The sequence below is a fragment of the Sinohyriopsis cumingii genome, chromosome 18 (assembly GCF_028554795.1).
Source record: "Sinohyriopsis cumingii isolate HCF-2022 chromosome 18, ASM2855479v2, whole genome shotgun sequence".
Classification (NCBI taxonomy): domain Eukaryota; kingdom Metazoa; phylum Mollusca; class Bivalvia; order Unionida; family Unionidae; genus Sinohyriopsis; species Sinohyriopsis cumingii.
In genome coordinates this window covers 44,249,361-44,273,360 of record NC_142978.1, presented here as the reverse complement: position 1 = coordinate 44,273,360, position 24,000 = coordinate 44,249,361, and the positions used below count along the sequence as shown (strand labels likewise).

General features: G+C 36.4%; 1 protein-coding gene across 2 annotated transcripts in view; it reads left to right on the top strand.

Moving 5' to 3' along the window:
- LOC149776521 (uncharacterized) overlaps window positions 1–19,320 on the top strand; it is a 57,427-nt gene extending 38,107 nt beyond the window's left edge. The window contains exons 1-3 of one of the 2 annotated variants that reach the window (XM_089940962.1): window positions 3,600–4,053; window positions 8,802–8,908; window positions 14,937–19,320. In XM_089940962.1, coding sequence (XP_089797088.1) covers window positions 3,957–4,053; window positions 8,802–8,908; window positions 14,937–15,188 — 456 coding nt within the window. In that variant the 5' untranslated portion in view covers window positions 3,600–3,956 and the 3' untranslated portion in view covers window positions 15,189–19,320. Of the gene's footprint in view, window positions 1–3,599; window positions 4,054–8,801; window positions 8,909–14,936 lie in introns of those variants that run through there. The other variant, XM_089940963.1, reaches the window with a different exon arrangement.
- The last annotated feature ends 4,680 nt before the right edge of the window (window positions 19,321–24,000 follow it).

Genomic DNA, 24,000 nt, shown 5'->3' with positions numbered 1-24,000 from the left:
CCGTGTTGTTGTCAAAATGGTGTTGTCCACAACTCCTTTGAATAATTCACAATAGTTCGAGAATATTATTATAGTCCAAAACTTGATCACTTTCCATTTCCAATGCATAATCCAAACAAATGTTTCCCTTTCAAATAATATCTAAGCGCAACATGCAACACGTCTGCAGACTATCGTACAACAGAAACACAAGAAATAAGAGGGACTCCAAAAATGACTCCAAAACTGGAATGAAATTCGATTGCTCAGTACTCTCGTTGTACACACATTCCATTACGACAATATTTTACAACACGCCCACCCCATGTAACATGCGTATATACACATACACATGCCTGCATAAACATGCAGACTTACACAAACATATGTAAATTGCTTAATCAAATGATGATCGACGGAGAGATCGTGAACATATATTGACATTGATCCAGCAATGTAATTGTATCTGTTACTATTGTTAGACACCCGGATGTGTGTAATTGTGACAAACCAGAGGTGTTCATGAGGCGATCATTTTGTATGTGCGAAATGAGTTATAATTACACCGTGCCCACACCGAACCCCCATTAATATCCTATCGCTCTAAATACGATGGTAAAATTTGAAATTTAATAATACCTTATAATAAAACTGACTATAATTATTCACAAACCACTTACATGCACACCAGTTCCTATCTCCAGTAATAATAGTTCCATTATGTCCCTTTAAATTCATTCTTGATTCCTTTGTATTTACAGTCCTTTTAATATTTTTTTTACATTGCGAGTTTCCTTTTTGTAACTTGAGATACTTTTCTGTCGATTACGCATAGCTTATGTCAGTGATATCTTTGAGGAGCCACCAACGCCACACCATCCGTCTGTGAGTTTGTATCTTGGCGTTATAATCAACAGTGAAGAAAACATTTTACCTGCATGCCGTTAATAAATTTCAAAAACAATTTATTCACCGTGTGTTATTTTATTGTGTTTCAAAACGTTTAAAAAGAATTTTAAAAGGCCATCAGTAAACATGACTTGCACTGGTAACTGTAGCATAGCAGAAACCCATTTAGCCTCACCGCAAGAAAACACTCCGTATCAAAATAATTAAAAAAGTGCCGCCCCTCGAGTTAATTATCCGCTGTCTGTATTCAGTTGCATAAGGCACGATGACCTTGTCGCCTGTTTGTTGTCATTGTGATATATGAGTATACTAGACACACACACACACACACACACACACACACACACACGCCCCTCTTGATTTTGCTCTGTTATAACTTCGGTTCATAATTAGTTTGCCGTACTTCTTTTTATAGAGGGCATAATAAACATCACGCGGATTGTTTTTTTTCTTTTCTTGTGCGAGGGAAACAGCCTTAAACTAAAGCATGTTAGACATTACATTCGATATAAAATAGCTAGAAGAGGCACTTAAGCATTCGTAACGATTATTTATAATGTGTATGCATTAAGATCATTGATACAGATTTTATCAAAGAATGAAGGCTGTTTAGAAGCCCATAAAAAGAACGTGTATCAAGTGCCAGACGGGCAGAAATCCTAATGAGATGATAAGTTTGAATCTTAGCAGCAACTACATGCTATTATTCGACTTGCCTTTGATTTTGTTATTGTAGTCAATTAAAAGTTTTTATTTCCCAACAATAAACATGACATTATATGCGACAATTATGCAAATTTGCTTTTGGTTAAAGTATAAAGAACAATAGACTAAGCATCATTGTGTGTATTTCGCACCACGCTTTCGTAATGATGACGAATTTAGCTCAACGGTAATCTCGTTATCGCTTCGTTCTTATAAGCGGCGAATTAACTTATCCGCCATTATCCACCTATTCCTTTGAATATCAACAGCAAATTCGTGATTTTCTTTCCAAAATGTGCAAAATACGTGAGTGCCATAAATATTGGAATATATATGACACATTCTACCAGGGTGTAGCAGATCTCTGTGTGTGATTGGTCGTGTGATCCGACAAATCACAGGTAGACAAACGATAATGCAAAGCCGCACAGGTTGCTGGCTACGTACTTGGTAACCAGTCCAGGTAGATCATAGATAACACTAACTGATAGACATTTATCCATATCTCAGTGCCACAGATTTTGAAAATAACATATGTAATTCGTATATCTAAATATCACATGAAATTGAACCGTAACAGTACAGATGTAAACTATACAGGCCATATATACATCAAAGTTCGTTGAATTCTGACATCTGAATCTAATATGAAACACCTACGATTCTGTATAATGATAGCAAACCAGTTACGATTAATATAGCAAAGCTATAATTATTTATTGGGAACCCATAAAAATTCAACACATTCAGTGGAAGCGATATTCTACATCCATGCGTCTCATGAAGTTTTCATTTGTTCCGTATCATATGTCTATATACGACAAAAAATTACTTATAAGGGTGATGCCGTATTAAAGAATAGCGCAGAATATAATTTTCTCAATTTCAGATATGAAGAGTTTTTTTTTTTTTTTTTTTTTTTTTTTTTTTTCGGGAAAAGAAACAATCCCAACAAAGCTGAATTATGAAAATAGGCCAGGTATGTCATTATAACTAGGTTAGATATTGCAAGGGGGTTTTGGCTGTCAGAGCGTGCATGCATTAGTACGTTCGTGCGAGGTTTATGCCACAAAGCTCCACGCACAGTTTGACAGCTGAAACGTTAAAAAAGATAATTAGGTGGTTGGGTGGGTGCAATGCATAAAAGTTGCTGGAGCGCGATGATTTACTTCAGATTTCATGAATTAGCTACTGATCAAGCAATTTAATGAGGCAATGCAAAATCAGTAAACGTGTCATCTTACCTTAAATTTACGTTAAGAATGAAAAAGTACTTAATTGTGATGATGATGATGATGATGATGATGATGATGATTGCTAAGTTTTCCATTGCTATGGTGTTTTTCTATGGCAGAGCAATGCATGTAGGTTATTATGTGCCGAGTCCATTGGAGTAAAGTATTTTGCAGAAGGGCACATTACTCTAACCGTCCCAGGCTGATCCGATTGTAAGATTCGAGCCTGCAATAATTTTGGTAGCTAATGACGATAATGAGGATGCGGAGGGTAAAGTTATCTCAACAACAACAACAACAACAATAATAATACTAATACTACTACTACTACTACTACTAATAATAATAATAATAACAATAATACTATTAAAAAACTAGTGTCATTATGAATTTATTGTTATCAGTATACCAGTATGCAAAATAAAACAAATAGCTTTTATTATAACTCACCAGAATAAAGATCTTATCAAGAAAGATATTATGATGCGTGTCATTAAATCCTGGATATTTTTTAATAGATTAGTTCGTTTTAAAAGGATATTGTTAATAAATGCCAAGACGAACAATATAATTTATACAAAAGTTTTCCTACTAAAACTTCATGCAAATTTCTGGTTCATCTAACGTCGAATACAATGTGATATTCAAAATGAGACTCCTCTTAAGTTACCGTGCTCGTGATCATAAATGAATTGCAAAAACTATGTATCGTGAGTCCCATTATACCATATCTGTAATTTGGTAAAACATCCGTGTTTATCGCTTGAATCTCTTCGCTGTATTGTTCGACGGCTAAAAATACACGGCAACTACCGCAAAGGACAGCTACTTCTTGTGACTATTATAGATATCAACTGGGGGGAAAATATAAATCAGCTAACATACTGGCATTTAACATTTAAGTAAAATTCAATTCGACAGTGTGTCAATTAGAATAAGGAAATTGTAAATTTAAATAACATATATGCTGTGTTGTACTGAATCGATGCGAACAAGGCATAATGTGTTGATTTATGTAACACGGGTTAGGTAGAAATAACCGGACTGGCAGTGTGAAACATACATTCATGAAGTGAACTTCCATATGATACTTATCAGGAAGAAGGACTAATTTTGTAAAGACAGGAAATGGTCCATAACAACCAATGCTTAGTGGGCAATATGTACGTGTTCATTACATTTTCTGGATTATTGGTGATACTGTTCCCATTTCTGATACAAGAAGGTAAACTCTCTCTCTCTCTCATGCATTTTATTTCCATGTTATACACTATATAAGATCTTGTATTTTAAGATATTTCTTTTAGTTACTTCTTAACAATACGCTTCTGTACCAGTGTACATTTTCTGCACATCAGATGCAGAAGATAGAGTCCGAGCCAAAACAGTCTATTACACTATCAGTTTCATGCATGCTAAACATACATCTCCCTGTTTATACCCCACCCCCTCTCAATTACAAAAATGTGCATTTTCAGCGGAAGGAATCGTTAGTAGCATTAAAATGTTAAATAGCAGAAGAAACTGGAATGTCAGTTAATGGAATTTTGAAACCAAAAGTTTGTAATGCTGTACATGTGTTGGCATGTATATTTAGTGTCTTGCGGCAGTAATTAATAATTGCACGTGGCGTCCATTTATTCAGTGTCACGTTTACATGAACACAATTTATATATTCGCATGGACTAGATCCCAGTAAATTATTGCTATAGAAATACAATGAAAATAAACAACAACAATCACAGCAGCAGCAACAATAACAACAATAATAATAATAATAATAATAATAATAATAACACCGCCCCCAGACAACAACGGAATAAACCCTAAACAAACTAACAAACATTCAATGAAACAACAAGAACAAAAACATGTCCATCGGCTTGATTTATGCTCTAATCGAAGCGTGTGGTCAAAACCCCAGCTTTTATAAAATGTTTTTGATTTAGCGTTTTAGACTTAACAAGTTAAAAACAAGACGTGCATTACACAACGACAGTATGTATAGTACATGATAATAGTAAACACGCTCGCGATCCTGTTGCTTCTGAATTAAGCAATCGAAGTAGTAAATACAATTCCTGTGTTAAGCTGAGAGAGAGAGGGAGAGAGCTTGTTCTTTGTAATGACCTTCTTTAGTTTATTTCTCTCTGCAAATCCAAAGTATTAAGATATTCAGTATGCGGAAAGGTTTTATTCGTGTTTTATTATCGTACTGAGGTCTTTCGCGTGTAGAAACTTTAAACAATTATTTCTTAATAACTACAAAACAGTCTTCAGAAATTACCGGCCCACATGCAAACGTTAGTAACTTGGTCGTTATGGTTACAATTTATTTCTGTCTAATTGATTGTAAATAGAAGGTTGATATATAACATCTGTTCGGTAATATAATTAAAGCATACAATCAGATCCAGATCTCGCCCAAAATAATTTAATCACTATCACCTGTTTCACACAGTTTTGATCTCCATCTGCCGATTAATAGTATTAAATTATTGCTTTCTTTGTCAAACTGAGCTCTGTCCCCTACATATCTTTCACCCGCACCCTTCGTTCTGTCATTTTTAATCTGCAAATTTACAAATGGCATCGTGTCGGATGGAGAGGTGTGTGGTTATAGACAGACAAAGATACAAGCAGAATGACAATAAGACATATACTTGGGCAAAATGAAGTCTTGTCATGTGCTCTGTTCAACAACCTTAAGTATCATCTACTTAAAATTTATCGGATCGGAAGGTGGCTTGGGTAGATGGAGAGAGAGAGAGAGAATAGTGTCATATACATATTTGTTCTACCAATGAATTCCCGACACATCCAGTGCTGTTAGGAACTTAGCTATACAAGACAGGAAGAAAGAAAGAAAAACCAAAACACATTCGAAGGTGTACTATTTGTGTTAAAGATGTTATTGGGTTTTAAGATATTTCTTTTAGTTACTTCTTAACAATACGCTTCTGTACCAGTGTACATTATCTGCACATCAGATGCAGAAGATAGTGTCCGAGCCAAAACAGTCTATTACACTATCAGTTTCATGCATGCTATACATACATCTCCCTGTTTATACCCCACCCCCTCTCAATTACAAAAATGTGCATTTTCAGCGGAAAGAATCGTTAGTAGCATCAAAATAATAAATAACAAAATAAACTGGAATGTCAGTTACTGGAATTTTGAAACCAAAGTTTGTAATGCTGTACATGTGTTGGCATGTATATTTAGTGTCTTGCGGCAGTAATTAATAATTGCACGTGGCGTCCATTTATTCAGTGTCACGTTTACATGAACACAATTTATATATTCGCATGGACTTGATCCCAGTAAATTATTGCTGTAGAAATACAATGAAAATAAACAACAACAATAACAGCAGCAACAACAATAACAACAAAAATCAATAATAATAATAATAATAATAACACACCCGGAAACAAGAAAGGAAAAAATCCCAAACAAACTAACAAACATTCAGTGAAACAACAACAACAAAAACATGTCCATCGGCTAGATTTATGCTCTAATCGAAGCGTATGGTCAAAACCCCAGTTTTATAAAATGTTTTTGATTTAGATTTTTAGACTTAACAAGTTAAAAACAAGACGTGCAATACACCGTTACGGATCTCTGCCATCTCACCTCAGTCTGCGTTGGTTCGATTCGATTAGAGAGAGAGAGAGAGTTCTTTGTAATGATCTTCTCTTCTTCAGTTTATTTCTCTGCAAATCCAAAATATGCAAGAGTCGATTACATTTTTATACATATTGTGTGTGATTGAGGGTACATTTTTGGACTACCTTGATTTGTCATTTTTACTTTAAATAATATTAACTTAAATTACATTTCAAACCACTGCCTTGATTATGATCTCACAATGTTCTGGAACCTGTTGACAGGATTCGATTAGAAATAGCCCACATCGAGGAGATTTTGTTGTGTCATAGGTCAGGTGACAGTCCGTATATAACGGACTAGCTAATCAATTATTCATTCTTGTTAATACCAGTCTTCGGGGATCTGTGATCTGTGTTCATGGCTGTGTTAAGCTAGACTATGATAGGAAATATTTATTTAAATTACTCTATTGAAATAAAAAATTGCTCATTGACGCTTTGGACTAAAACACTATCCCAGGGGTGAGTCACTCATGGGCATTTTGGATCATATCATTGCGATGCATCAAGAGTATTGCCAAGTCAAGATATTCAAAACCATTTTAATTCATTCATATCATTCTATATTTTGTACTCGTTATGGTTCATTAAAGATTATTTGTTATTTAATTCATAATACTGTAAATTCCTCTTAAATGTAGATATTATATCCTTTGCCGACAAAGCAGAGAACCCCAAATAGCCAAATGGTCTCCAGCTTTCGCCTTTCCGATCACTACTATCTAACCTATATACGCGTTGGTTCGAGTCTTAGGCCTGGCCAGTGTGGTAGTGAGAAAACTTACCTGTAGTTTACCGAGGGTCGGTGGTTCTTTCCAGTGACGCTGTCTAAAAGAGACGACAGCACCTTGTTTCATTATTTGTTAACTTCCTCCAATCCTTGTCATCATTCTTCAGGGTGCATGGTACAGTTGTTATGCACAAACTGAACACCACATTCGCCTCGTTAATATAAAATAGTTCATAAGAAATACAATATACGGGTGTAGTAAAAAAGGTCCATAATTTTGGATAGATATAATAAACTAAAATATAAAAATATTCACTTGACCTGACAATTCAATAGAAGTTCATTAAATAAAATCTGTATGCACCCCAACTATGCATGCATTTGTTACGTCTGCATGCCGTTTTAGCAAGCGCAGGATGCTCGCGGTAAAAACAGAAGCTCTTTCCTTGGGTCACAGTTTTGAAAAGCCTTGTTTATTCAATGCCTTGATGTAATTCAACATATGTCATCCATGCAGTTTTTGAGCTATTTTCCAGGCTTGGACCGACCGGTCCTTTGCTATCGGTGGTTAGCTATGCTTCTTAGCCGACTATTGGTATCTCACTTGACCGTTCCGGTGGCCTAGTGGTTAGAACGTCCACCTTGGATGCAGGAGGCTGCGGTTTCGAATCCCGGCCGAGTCCTACCAAAACTTATAAAAATGACACCAACAGTTGCAGCTCTAAGCTCTCGGCATTAAGAGTTTTGAGTTATAACTGCTCGGCCTGGTGTCAGGATAATGTTACTGGGTGGGACATCATGCTACATGGCTGTTGCATGACGCCCCAGTGCTAGACATCACTATAAACTGCCACACTACATACATCGTAGCGACATGACTGAAAAAGTGATAAAATTACATTACAAATCCAAATCACAAACACCCACCCACACACACACGCGGTATTTCACTAGCTAGATACCTTGAAATGACTATGATAGGTTTACAAGCCTCACATCAATGTCAAGAACAGCACAATCATGGAACATCTAATTCACACACACACACACACACACACACACACAATAATTGCTCAAAAGTTATCATTGCCCTAAGTTAAGAAATTTCATAGGAGACAAGTTACAAAACCATCCCTTATCACATCACCTGCAACCTCACCTTTTCGTCTCCTCCCCAACGTGAATGGAAATATTTTAGAACCACGTCAGGTCGTCATAGGTAGACAGCAATAATTAAGGAACCCTTTACTTGTACAAATTATCTAAGCTTGTACGTACTCTGCATGAAAGTGCTAATGTTAGCTGGATGATATCCTTCGTCTCCATTTTAAATTCTGACTGCGATAAAACTTTTGAAAATTACAGCAAAAGACTCTGAAAAAGCACCATATTCGAAAGTGACAAAATGTCTTGAAAGTTACATAAAACCTCTGAAAACAGCTCCCTACCATTGTTCTACTTTTTCTTCAAAGCACAAAATACATTAATTTTAACAAACACAAGAACTACCTAAATTATATCTTTGAAGTATTTGATTGTTCACACAGAGGTTTTGTTTTGTTTCAGCGGCAGCTTTGAGATGTTGGAAATGCATAGATCACGACTGTGATACAAATCCCGAAAACAACTACAAGGCGTCAAAAACGACATGCTCAGACAAGGCAGCTTGCATGGTGAGTCCAAGATCTTTGATTTGTAAATGCGGGGTAGAACCATGGTTCCGGTGATTTAAAAGATCCAGGTTAATAAATTATAATCCTTCAATCTTTACAGTAAAATTTTTATTATAGTGGATACTATTGAAACTTAACACTTTCGCAGATTGATATGGAAAACCGAGATAAAGCCTGATGATTAGCATTAAAGCCGAGTTACACAACATGCTTAAGTGTCAATGTAGGAAATTGCCACATAAATCATGTTAAATAATAGATGACATTTGTGCAGATATATACGAAAAATATAAATTTTTATCCTCCGGGAAAATAAATCTAGATGTAAAAAAGAAGAGGAATGAATTTATAATCATCAACTAAATAGCCTTTCTTTCCATTAACCGCTGAATCCAACTCGCGGTTTCCAATTGATTAATCCCATTGATGACGGACGTACTAAAATGTACGAATATCTAGGTTCCATAGTGGCTGAGCAACCTTAAATGTCTGACGAAATTTGCCTACAATGAATGATTAAACCACAGGCATTTCAGAGTTTGTATGGCTGCTTAAGATTCTAGGCAATCTTAAAGACTCAGACCCACCTTATTGGGAGCATATATCACAATGTAAATGATAATAGCAAATGGCAAACTATTTATTACACGTAGGCTGCAATACTAACATACGAGGTAAACTAACAGTATTTCGCTTTGCATGCGTGTACATCAGCATGGACGATATAATGTTTATCGCGGTAATTGCAATTTAACTGATATTTACAGCAACATCACAATCAATACGCCAATAAAATACGAATAAGTTCAAACTTAAATAGCTGGTTTTTGACCTAACTGAAACACATGAGAGAACTCACGATAAATGTATCTGTATATTTGTACATTAGATACATATCATCTTTTATATTTAAAAATAATTGTATATTTAATATTTTGATTTAGATATATGACTATATAGTTTAAAATAAAGAATTGTTATTTAATCTGCATATTCGTTTAACCGACCCAGTATTCAGGATCTCTTGAAAACAAAACAGCTATATTAAACAGAATACAAAAATTTACAAACATAGAAAGAATCACCTAGGGTCATAACAATCTTGCCTAATGTTGTTTAATCTCACTGGCGTTTATTCTTAGTTGATACCTGAACAAATCTTGCCAATTGAGTAACTACCTATCAGTTTTAACAGACTGTAAAGAAGTTATAGCTAACACGATTAGCCAATATCTATTAAGTTTGCAACACCTTTTTGACACGACTTTATAAGAGCTAAATTAGGCTTAGTTTGGTACTCAGAAATGATTGTACGATGGATGGCAAACTTAAAAATGACAAAAACGTGGAAATATTTAAAAACAAAGATGAATAATACTTTAAAATATAGTTAAATTAATTGATGTTTGAAAAGAACAAGGTCAAATTAGAAGGTACAAACATTATTCCTATCTGTTGGAGATTAGTGGAGCACCTAGCTAGCTCTTGATATAATGCAAAAAATATCTCGTTGTTATTCTGCTATCTAGTTCAGAATCCAAATTAACAAGTCATGTAATTATTTTACTTAGTGCCCGAAGGTCCTACTACACTACTCAACATATTCAGCTACTATAAACGAATGGCGAGCAGAACACATTGTTTTAGTGCAATATGAGCTCATAACGTTTCGATTTAATATTTACAAATTGTTCCAGTAATGGTTATATAATTCTCCTGAATCTTAATATAATGGTCATTTCTTCTTTGAATCCTTTGAACAAAACGTTAAAGCAGATTACCCTATATGAATAGGCTCTGATAATTTGTGTCATATCTTACCAAGATACATGTGCTTTCAGGGTCGGACTGGTCTACAAGAATGCCAGTAGATTTTCCCCGGAGTGGTGGGGTGAGGGAGGGGCCCAATATATGGTAAGCCTCCTGGAGGCACAAATGATCTGAGATTGCACTCATCTCCCGATATTGGGGTGGGTGGTGGTGAGGGCCTATGTCGCCAGACCGACTTGCCTGTTTTGCAATATCGTTTCAATTCAGATCTAACAATGTATTCGTTTATTTCACTTACATTGTACACTGTCAGTTATATAAGTTTTGCGCAATAAATAGAATTGAATTAAAGTTATAGTCGCTGTTGAAATGTTTAATACGGGCTCCTTTTGTACTAATTATATTTTGTAACAACATAGAAAGATGATATGGGTATTTGTATCTCAAGAAACGTACAATGATTAAGTATTAACGTACAATGATTAAGTATTAACGTACAATGATTAAGTATTAACGTACAATTATTAAGTATCAACGTTCAATGATTAAGTATTAACAGCTTCTGTTAAAGAAAAGGAAGCAAACAATCACACAAGCGATGACGATTACGAAGATTATGATGATAATGACCAAATAATAATAATGACAGCAATTATTCCGATGACAACAGTGAGGACTAAATTGCTAAACTGAATAAAGCTAGTAGTAATGTTTATGATATTATTGTATTTTGTTATGATCATGATATCAATGATAGTTTCAACAAAATTGGCGGTGGTGATTATGCTGCTGATAATATTGTCTTAAGGGATGATTTTGCAAGAATATGTTCGCAAAAGTGACTCTACACAAGTAAATCTAAGTAAATATTGGACTAAATGTAATCTATTACAATAATTATAACTCCAAGATTTCTCATCTTGCAGCAACACAGTTTTGTTTCATCAAGGTCGACCAAACATGAATGTGTTATGTTTTCAAATCTATCCATTGGTTAATTTGTTTGTTTGTTTGTTTTATTGCTCATTGTTTAGCCACGTGAATGAATCGCACCAAGTTAAATGGATGCTTTTATAACCTATCTTCTACACTATATTGCTCAAAAACTTGTTTTGTATTGTAGGCGGGCAATTTTGTCAATTATTTCTTGAGAACAGACACGTGCGGGCCCATTGGATTGACACTTTGATTGCTCTTTCAAGGAAGGAATGTTATCATCACCTTAGGTTCTGATTTACCCTGCTGATTACTATCATCATCAGTACCGATACCACCATCAGCACCACCACCAAAATAAAAAAAATAACTTCGACTATAAGAGCATACACATCAACAGTGGCAGCAAAAACAACTACCACTACTATCACTATTACCACTTTTACATATAGGGAGTTTCTTGTGCTGTATTAAATTTTCAAACTAGCACACTCATATTCGATAGCACTAAAATAAAAAGAAAAATGCAGATGTATAGCCCACTTCTACATTAGCTCACTCCATGTGGTTTCAGTAACAATTAAAATCAACATCAATATATAGTAGCAACCACTCCGGTAGCCTAGTCGTTAGAACGTCCGCCTCGGATGCGGGAGCTCGTGGGTTCGTAATGGTACTAACAGCTGCCTCGCTCAGAATTAAGAGGTTAGTGTTAGGACTGGTCAGCCTGGTGTCAGGATAATGTGTCTGGGAGGGACATCATGCTACATGTCTGCGGCACGATGCCCCAGTGCTAGACATCACTACTAAATGTCACACTGCAGACATCGTAGCGATATGACTGAAACATTGTTAAAGATACGATAAAAAGCCAAAATCTCTCTCTCTCTCTCTCTCTCTCTCTCACACACACACTAGCGCAGTCAAATATGGTTCGTGTTCAGCATTTACATTTAGAGCAACTTTGCTATTGTTCTGTTTGACATCATACTACAGAATAAATTCACATAATAAAATACTATAATTGAATATTTAGTGGTCATGTATTGACGTCGACAAGTGTATGAAATGGACACGTAGCCATAATAAAGGTATGTACACAATATCTTGATATTCGTGATAGACGTTTTGTGCAAAGGGAAACACATACAAAAGTATTGCTTGCTAAACGCTAGTTTCCTTGATTGCAGCTATTTATTAGATTAAGTACAATACGTGAAAATTTATATATAACTTCAATATCATTTGCGGCACATACGTATTGGAAATAACAGAATTTACATTAGGTCACCCATTAATATAGCTGATACATCGTGTCCGGACTTATTAGAGATTAGGAAGCTAGGAATAACCTCATTCTATGTCATGGTTCTATTTATTTGTTTTGTAGGTTAACACACACACACACACACACACACACACACACACACACACCTGCTGTTGATGAATGCGAGTAATTTTGTGCCGAGAAACTAGAATGCAAAACGGAGACTGGCGTGAGGTGTTCGTTGAATTGTTTCGTTCAGGATCAGCAATGTAAACAGCCAAGCCAAGTATATTGGTTCTGGCTTTCATCACAATTTATGCCAAAAGCAAAGTGTTAAAACATGTAAGGTTACCATAGTTAAAGATATATTATCTTACATCTCTATCATGTAGAAGGTAAATATATATTAAAATAGTTCAGGTTCAATAAATCACAATGCAATTTTAAAATACATGATTTGCCAGTTGAACAAATATGGGGAAAAGTGGAACCATCTTTAATATCTTTTTCAAACTAGAACATAATTGAATGTATCAATGCACAGGCCATACGTGATGACGAGAAGACATAAACATTAATTTAAGACAAATATAAACCATAACAGATTTTATGGCGACAACAATTTAATTAAGTTTTTGAATTTTGCAGTGATATTGAGCCATAATAGGAGATCCTGAATAAAAGGATTCGAAACGTCGGCTCACTGAAATTTCATTTAGATTTAACGAGTTGACTTACCAAGACACCTATTCAGAATGTTGTACAAGTTGAGTATAAAGGAGTTTAACTATAGAATTAGCTCAACGAGCAAAACGAGCAAAACTAATACAGGCAAAATGGGTAACATCATTGTACGTTCATGCAATATTGCACACACAAATATAGACATAGGAAGTCAGAAGGAAAAGACTGATATTTAACAGGATTGAAATTTTAACATTGTCAGATCTATACATCAAGTTTCGATGAAATTCATATGCTGATTTGTCTTGATCGTCAAGAAACAAACATGCTTGTTTCAAACAACACGAATAAGAAATGTTTTTGCTAGTTAATTAAAATACGCTTGAAATGTGATCATCACAGACTATCAAAATGCAATTATAATGTTCACAGATTATGGTTTAAACGATGTACGGTAATATATATATATATATATATATATATATATATATATATATATATATATATATATATATATATATATATATATATATATATATATATATATATATATCTGTGTGTGTGTGTGATTACAATCGTTGAATATGGATTCGATATATCTTGAAATAATTATAAAGTACTTTAACCAGCTTACATCAAAATCTGTTTCACTGAGGTGGCTGTACATACTATGTCACTATGTACGATTGGAATCGTCAAAGACGATCATGCACAATGGGTGTAAACATATGCGTGATGAAACTGCTTGAACTTGTGTTCTATCCACCAAGTAAATTATCGGAACTCCAAAACCTTTGTTACAATATTGAACTCTGATAATGCCAATGTTATGTATATCTAATTTGCATTGTTTTTAGTGTTTTATTTCATTTCTATTTTATTATATTTAATGGAACATTGTATGGTGGACTTGACCTTTTCAAAACTCAAGTTCATTTTCTACTTTACCTGAATCATTGATTATTTTGTTCTATAAATATCTAATACATAGCAAATAGTTTCCTATGCGAATAAATTAACTATTAGGATTTCTGTCTTCTCTGGAGTCAAGGACATTGTGAATGCAACATTTTATATTCTAATTTTAACTGAGATCTTATTTTGTAAACATTGGAAACCTTCTAGAATGTTATTACCATCAGCTATGATTGGTCGTAGAAGATGCTAATTTTGATCTGACGTAGAGGGTGATACAACATTATTTTTCTAGAAATTATTCATTCATGCTTTAAGATCTGAGCAAAATAAATTGTATTGCTGTTGTGTCCGATAATTCATTTGGGCTGGAATTTATTTATTCAATTAGTTATTGACTGGAAATACACATTGTTCATCAAAATTAATATTCTTGGAAATTCGTTTTCTTTGCAGAAAGTCCGATATAGGATGTTTGACAACTATACACACTATGATTCTGTGATAAGAACGTGCTCTACAGGCATTTGCCACCCAACTACAGAGTTTGCTTTCTCGACGTGTATGGAAAAGAAAAACTACATGATTCGTGGATGTGTACTCCGGAAATGTTGTTCAGACCATGATTTCTGCAACACAGGGAAGAGAATTACAGCCATAACCACTTTGTTATTATTCCTTTATGTTATTTATGCCTGTATCACATGAGATGATGACCTTCAGGTGTGAATATATTTTATAAAAATATATGTTTAATGTACTTATTCAAAACGTTGTTAATAAAGCAATTGTTATGTTTAAATTTCTTTTATGCAATCAGAAGTGCGATCACTTACATGTATAACTCACATTCGTATTGTTTGATAACAATGGAGGTAAACTTTGAGATATGTTAATTTCAGTGGAAAACCTTGCCTTACATTTTGTAGTTGAATAATTTTTATTAGTAATGTTTCCTTATAACCATGCAGTCATTGTTATAAGAATATACACTAAATGTTTAAATACGTGTGAAAAAATTCAATAAAGTAATTGTAAAGTTTGAAAAAGTTTGACAGAACAAATAAAATGTTATACATAACTATATTTAGTCCAGGAGTGACCCTGATTTGATTACCACTCGGGGTTGGCGGTTGGGAACCTTGGCCTTAATATGTTCAAGGTTATAATATCTACCTTTATGAGAGCAATAAGTAATATCGTCATTTCCCACTATATTTTGTTCACATAATACCGTTCTCTAGTTTGTTTAAAAGCGTCCTCTCATCAATGCAAGATGAATTAAAAAATAGAAGTTATTTACTTGACCCAATCAAGGCCAGGAACTAAGTCAAAAATATAAACAGTGTTTCTTTTATTAGGCATTTATGAAAAGGTTCAGGTCAAACTGAATTTTTTGGAAAATATCAAATTCTTAGTAAACAAAATTACTTTACATTGACTTGCAATGAAATTTTAAAAAAATATTTTAAAACATACAAACGATAAAATTAAATCAAATATGAATTAAATCAAATATATATAACATGACATTTACTTGACGGCCTCCTTCTGACTGGATATCCAGACACTTTCAATGATTCCGAAAAAAAAAAACTGATTTTACAGAGTAAAATATTCTCATTTATTTTACCATTGCAAGCACAGAATTAGCAGCCACCTTGCAAAACCCCAGTTGTTTATAATAAATACATTATGAAGGGAATAAGAGCGTTTCTTGTTATCAAGTTTTGATTGAACAATGTCTACAAAAACTATTATCCAATCACATGTTTTCATGTATTATTTATATATTTTTTTAAACTCAAATTTAAACCGAGTTGTTACGTAATGTTTGTTAATACGTTTGACACCATTTCCAATGACATGAAGCAGACAACATAGTGAATGCTAAATTTTTAATTTCGATGTATACAATGTGGTCTGTCATAGTAACATACATGAACAGTTGTGTCATTTAGTTAATTACATTTTGTATTAGTAATGAGGTGAACATATTTAAGCGTTTTATTTTTACTACCAATTCGCATCAATAAAACGCAGCTGGTGTGTTTAAAATGTACGCATTCGCAAATGAAACTAATAGTACCGGTTGAAATCATTTAAAAACGTCAGTGCTTTTTATTAATGTAAACATTTATAATTAAAAGAAATAGTTTGAAGCGGGCATCAATTAACATACTCAATTTTTCTTTTATCATGTGCACAATGGAGAATAAAAATATCTAGGTCGGAGGACATGTAGTTTTCGCCAACTCTTGCATGGAAAAAACACCAAGTGTGCTTCGCCACAAGAGACATATTAGCCACTGCAGGGGTTTGGTCTTATCGAACTGCTTCTTTATTGCTAAAGACGATTTGTGAACATAATTACACTTGTATTTGATAATGGTCATATTCACATTGTGTTGGATTATTTCTGTGCAGATAGAATGGTCTGGCTAACCAGTTGATGTGGGGGCAAAGTTGTATATATTTATCAACCTTTGAGATTATGACAAACGTCCATACTTCTAATATTAACGTAATTGCATGCATTGATTTCTTCTTTCATCTCATTAGACATTTTCCAGCCGATCAATGCGCATGTGACAATATACTCTATTACATACGTACTAATGTGGGTTTTGAATGGATAAAAGGGAAAAAATACAGATTAATACTTTTGAAATTCGATTATAAAAGAAAAGCATTGTGTGTATCAATTATATAAAATAACATTCCCTTGTTTTCACGTATTTGCAATACAGGCAGTCGGACCAAACTGGATATGCAATTTAGCATGCGTCTGGTCAAATTGAATATGAGCATGCCTCTCATGGACTTCGTGTTAAAACTATAATGATTCAGTTGCAGTGATATTAATTAAACATTATTATAACTGGTTGTTAATTCATATATTACAAAGCAAACATATTCAAGAAACAGAATATCATTCATGGTAAAGTATTGTTACAAACTTGAGAGGGTAAACATGTTTCACATTCTATTTTTTCTAACCTAAGAGACCAAACGATAGCAAATTGCTTAATATATTGCAAGCAGGTATGTATAGTATGAAATTTTATAAACAGCTGAAGGTATGAAACATTATCACCAAAGCTAAGACAAGTTATATAAAGTGATGATCATTTTTAATTTCAGAGTATATCAAGAAGATATCAGCAAAGATAAACATCGCTGCTTGATGCCATTAAGATATTAATCGTGCGATGTGTGGCTGAATAATCGTTGACGTCATTGAGTTATAAGAGAGCATACTTGATAATTGTTTTGCTTCCCTTATGATAATGAATCAACAATGCCGCTTCTATCGTAAATGATAGGCATACGCATATCCTGCCATCATATGGTTGTTAACATTATGAAAATGAATAATTATGAAGTCTTCGGAAGAAGTTGAGATGTTATAACCTTAAATTTAGTGATCCTTCCCTATATTTTGGAAACAATAATGAAAGGTTTTCTAATATAGAAAATACGCAAATCCTGAACATAGGTATTTATGGGGATTTTAGCTATATACGAAACAATATTTACAACCGTCATTTCATGAAACCTGGGTTTTTACCTGATTTTGGCGTTGTATATTATTTCATTAGCAGATTCTGAAGATAGTGTATTGGATCAAGTATTCGTATACATGACTTCTACTGTAAATTATTGGCAGTTTCTTTTATATGCACTGGAATTCTTAATCTCGAGGTATTGGATATGTGGGGTCTTCCAAAATTTATGCGAAAATAGCAATAGCAATATCATATAAAGTCTGCGCGATTTACATTATTTACCTATGTTTTCATGTATTATCGTTCATGGTCTGAGTGTTTAAAATTAGGACACAATGCTTAGTTTATGACGTCTTCGTCATGGTGATGCATTACCGAGGACGGCTTTTCTGGTCATCGATAGTTGTTGTAGTAGATCTAAAATAACTTCAAGCATGCAACCCAAATGCGGATTAAAAACAATTTATTTCATTTAGTAATTTAGTAGGCCACATCAGTAGTGAATAGGGGCACTAGGGCCTCAATGAGACTTAGCATTAAAAACACCCCTGGGCAAATATAGCCTCAGTGGAAATTTAACATGGAGAAAAATCATGGGCAAATATAGCCTCAATTGAAATTAACATGGAGAAGAAAAAAAATCGTGGGCAAACCTAGCCTCAAGGGGAATTGAACATGGGGGAAATAAAGTGTGGGTCTATTTAGGGACAAGGAGGAATTGAACATGGGATTTTTTTTTTTAAAAAAAGGGGTAGGCAATTGAAAAGTCATTCTCTTTTCGAGAAATATGGGTGGCCCTGAAAAGGGCCTTTGGGTTTATGTCAATGTATCCATTAACATAAAGGGCATCTGCGGCATCTTCTTGTCCTCAAGCTGCGTCTTACTCGAGGGCCATAAATCAGTGTCCTCTTGAGGCAACCTTGTCTTTCTATGTATACTCTTCGTATCCACAGACTGGTGTCTGACTTGTCGACAACGGTCCACTTGGACCGGACATACATGAGCATGTCCGTCCTAAACATCATGGAAGACACAAGGGTGGATGATTCGACTGTGGTCCACATCGTGAAGCGACGAGAACAGGTCAATCAATACAGTGAACTGCGCTTATTTATAGGTAGAGGAAGGATTGAAACGGATTGAGTTCATTCACCAATCCGAACACGCGTGACAAAATTCAGTCAGCCCGCATCCAATCCGAAGAGAACAGTCTGTGATGTCATGTGGTCTATATAGATTCGCTAGCGCTTGTGTGTAGTCAATCTATGCGACAGTGATTCAACATGACGGAAACTCAGAAAACGATCCATTGGGGTGCACCAGCAGGGGAGACTGCCCAAGGGAACCCGGACTTACTTTCAGAAGAGGTAAATTGGGATTTTGTGGATTTTCTTACCTCGCAAGAATTTGTTCCGGAACCTTCGTTACCTTCTTCATTACCGCAAGTGGAGAATTTTAGACAGAGACAGAAAGAAGAATTGGAGAAATTTATACAACGACAAAAGGAAGCGGAACAAGCTTTTCTCCTACAGCAACAGCAGCAAGAAGAAGAGGTAAGAAAAAAAAACAGCAACAACAGCAAGAAGAAGTAGTAGCAAAGAAACAAGAGGGTGAAAATCAAACGGTCACGGTACTGTTGGACATTTTAGCGGAGTTAAGAAGTCTGAAACAAATGTATCAGACTTCTTTATTACGACCGAAGAGAATACGACCTTCCCGAGCTAAACACGTCAACCCTGTGACTAAGCCTACCGTACCACCCTTAGTGATTTCAACCCAATCATCATCATCAACATTACGCAGTCCAGAAGTAGGCCTTGGCCGTGGCAAAGGCTTAAGGCAGTTAAAGTTGATTGCTTGAACTCACCCCTACACCAAAATAAAAAGACCCTTTTCAGGGCCATTCACATTTCTCGAAAAGAAATACAATTTCAATTTGCCAATAACTCAAAAAAACCAGCCCATTTTACCCCTATAGTACGTGTCTGTGTATGAGTGCGTGAGTGTAGCTTCTTATTTTAAAATCAAAACTCAAAGACACTTACCTTATATCATTAATTTATTCTTTTATCCATTGTTACAATCCAATTCACAATTCACAACACAACACTTTAATAAAAAGTTCATTGACTTCTTTTGTCTCCTTGTTTAGTCTCTCTGTTTTTTAAATTTCTTCACCGTCACACTCTTTTCCTCTTCTTCCTCCTCACTTTCTTCTCTTCTTCTTTTCTTCTCCTGTTTCTTTTTCTTCACAAGTCTGCTTTCTTCCTCTGAAAAATCCCTCTCTTCTTCCGAAGAATCCCTCTCTTCCTCTGAAGAATTCCTCTTTTCTTCTGACTCCTCTTGTTTCTTTTTTGGGCAATCTGGAGACCAATGTCCTTTTTCTTTACAATAATAACAGGTATCTTGACTTTTGTCTTTTTTAGCCCCTGTTTTTTTTTTTTTTGACGGTCTGGACACTCTGAAGACCAATGCCCTTTCTTCTGACAGATATAGCAAGTATCTTGACTTTTATCTCGAAAGGAAGGAGAGTAGTCCGTCGGCTGGTCTGAAGAGAATTTTCTAATGACCCCTCGCAAAGCTCTGACGAAACGTTCGATTTGGCTAGTCTCTTCCATCGTTGTGCTCGGCTTGAGAGTGAAATGAATAGTGAAAGGATTAGACACACACACCCTTTTATATACGCTGGTCTGCCATGACTATAAATTAGTCTATGGTGTTTACACTTGAGTCATTTGACGTTTTGCACTCAAGATGAAACGATCCTATTCATTTGAGAAGAAAGAAGAAGAAAGTAAGAGGCAGAAACGTGATCTATCGCCTCGTACCAGGGCTGAAATCTTGGCACAAATTGATGCCAGTGATTTTGAAGAGGACATGAGTGAACCAGAATCCGAACCCTCTAAACCAAGTTCACCACCCTTAGTCAACCCTGAAAAATACTATTCCATTCGAGAGACGGAAAAGCGCTCCTCTAGAAAATTTAGAACCACGGCTTACAAATACACAGTGAAGTTTAAAGATTTCAAGGCTGAAGTGCCGTTAGAGAAAGCAGAAGTGTTTATCACTGGGGTGTGGGATTCTTTGCTCACCGCACTCAAGCGACAATGTCAACCCAAAGAAGACGATCGCTTGAGACTTTCCATACAACACGACGGTTTGAAATCCCCTGTTTGGATCGAGTTCAGCACCCCTGCAGAATTGACCGCTTCCAAAGTCATGGACAAGATTCAACACGTACAACAATCTAATGATCAGTTTGACATCACCGATGGAAAAGCCACACTGGACATGACCCAGGTCTCTCCTCCTCAAGGGACCGGACGCAAAAAGATGTTATTGGTGAACGAGCTTCGTAGCATTAAGCGTAGCCTCGTCCAAATTCACAACCCTCAAGACCAGATGTGCTTAGCTCGAGCCATCGTGGTGGGACGAACCTATGCCAACAAGAACGACACGACAGAATGGAAAAGAGCCTGGAAAACTATTCGACAATCGGACCGAGCCAAACAACGAAACGAATCAGAACTCCTGTTACAACAAGCCGGACTGTCCAAAGACACACCCTGTGGCATTCCTGAGATGCAAAAATTGCAAGATGCCCTAGCTCCATGATACACCTTGAAAGTGCACCCTCAAGAAGTGCGCGGACCTCTGTTGTTTCGAGGCCAAAACTTTAAGGACGGAAAATACATTCATGTCTATTATCACGATGAACATTTCGATACCATTACCAGTATCACCGGATTCCTGGGATACAGTTATTACTGTCAGAAATGTGACCATGGTTATAATAATCGAGAGCAACACAAGCATTGTGGATTGAAATGCTCAGGATGTTTGGCCTCTTCACCCTGTCTGAGCGAAGGACCAGTGCCTTGTTCAACTTGTCTGCGCACGTTTGTCAATCCTACCTGTTACCAACAACATCTGAAGACGCAAGGTTCACAGCAGAAATGTGCTTGTCAAGTCCTGAGATTGTGCCCTACGTGTGGACAAGGCATATGTACCAATGCTGCTAAGGCACACGTATGTCGAAGAAAAAAAAATGTCACATTTGTCACCACATCGTGGACTTGGAACACCAATGCTACGTGCAAAAATACCAACCTCCACCAGAGAAAGAGGACGGTCACAAGAAGAAGGGCAATTTCATCTTTTTCGATTTCGAATGCATGCAAGAGACCGGCATTCACATTCCTAATTTCTGCGTGGCTCATCGAGCGTGCGAGAAGTGTATCCAAGAACCTATCTTCAGTTATTGCCCTCAATGCAGTAAAATTCCTGGAGGGCGTGAAAAAATCTTTCGGGGACCGAACACGCTAGCCGATTTTGCACAATGGGTCTTAGACCCCATCGACAAGACGTGGAGCCAAGAGGACATCGAACGTTACGGAGATTGTCATCGTCATGCCACGGTGATGGCTCACAATTTCTCCGGATACGATGGACAGTTTCTTCTCAGATACTATACGGAACAAGGCACCGAGCGTCCTAAAGTGACTTTGAACGGAGCCAAAATCATTTTCCTGCAAGTGGGACAAGTACAGTTTAAAGATTCCATGAGCTATTTGGCCATGCCTTTGAGTCGAATGCCTAAAACGTTTGGAATGACAGAAATGGCTAAAGGGTACTTTCCACACTTTTTCAATACGGAAGCCAATCAACACGCCGTTCTACCCGATTTACCCGAGGCTCACTATTACGACCCCGACAACATGCGTACAGAACAACGAGAAGCTTTCTACGCTTGGTACCAGGCTCACGCCTCGGACCCTTTCGACTTTCAGGAAGAAATGCTAAAGTATTGTCGTTCCGACGTGGACATTTTACGGCGTTGCTGTGGAAAATTTCGAGAACTGTTCATGGAACACGGAGGGGTCGATCCTTTGAAAGAAGCTTGCACCATTGCCAAAGCGTGTTCCTTAGTGTATCGACAACGATTCATGCCTGAAAACACCGTGGCTGTCATCAGCCCTCAAACGACCGACTTTGTCAAACGTCAATACTCGGTCAAAGCCCTACGCTGGTTACATTACTTGTGCGACAAGGAAGACAAGTGGATTCAGCATGCCCGCAACGGAGGGGGCGAAAAGACCATCGGAACGTATTCGGTCGATGGCTGGGACTTAGAAAACCCCAAGATCGTGTACGAGTTTAACGGTTGCTTATTTCACGGATGTCCCGTCTGTTACCCTGATCGCAGCACTAAAAATCAGTTTTTACAACGAACCATGGAAGACTTGTACCAGGACACTTGTCAGCGGCGCCTAAAGTTGGAACAGGAAGGATACCAAGTGGTGGAAATGTGGGAACACGAGTACGATCACCATATGAAAACCGATCCCGAGTTTAAACGCCTCGTGGAAAGTTACCAGTTCATGGACCCGCTGAACCCGAGGGATAGTTTGTACGGAGGAAGGACCAATGCCACCTGTTTGCTGTACCAAGCCGACGAAGAGAAAGGAGAAGAAATCAAATACTTGGACGTGTGTTCGTTGTATCCCTACGTGTGCAAATATTGTCGCTTTCCTTTAGGGCACCCGCAATTGTTAACGGAACACATCGACCTGAAAAACATTGGACAATACGAAGGCTTGGTCAAGTGTAAAGTTTTGCCTCCCACGAACCTATACTATCCCGCCTTACCTCACCATTGTCAAGGCAAACTGATGTTTCCCTTGTGCCGTACTTGTGCCGAAACGTGCAACCAAGATCAGCCTTGTCAGCACACCCAGGAAGAACGTGCCTTGACGGGAACCTGGGTCAGCGTAGAATTGTTCAAAGCTATGGACATGGGATACCAACTGTTAGAAGTGTACGAAATTTGCCACTTTCCCAAGACACAACAATACCACAAGGGTGATCCCAGTCAGAAAGGCATTTTCGCTGACTACGTGGATGCCTTTTTGAAACTGAAACAAGAAGCCAGCGGCTATCCTTCCTGGTGTCACACTCCTGAAGACCAAATACAATTCAAAGAGAAATACTATGAACAAGAAGGCATCTCT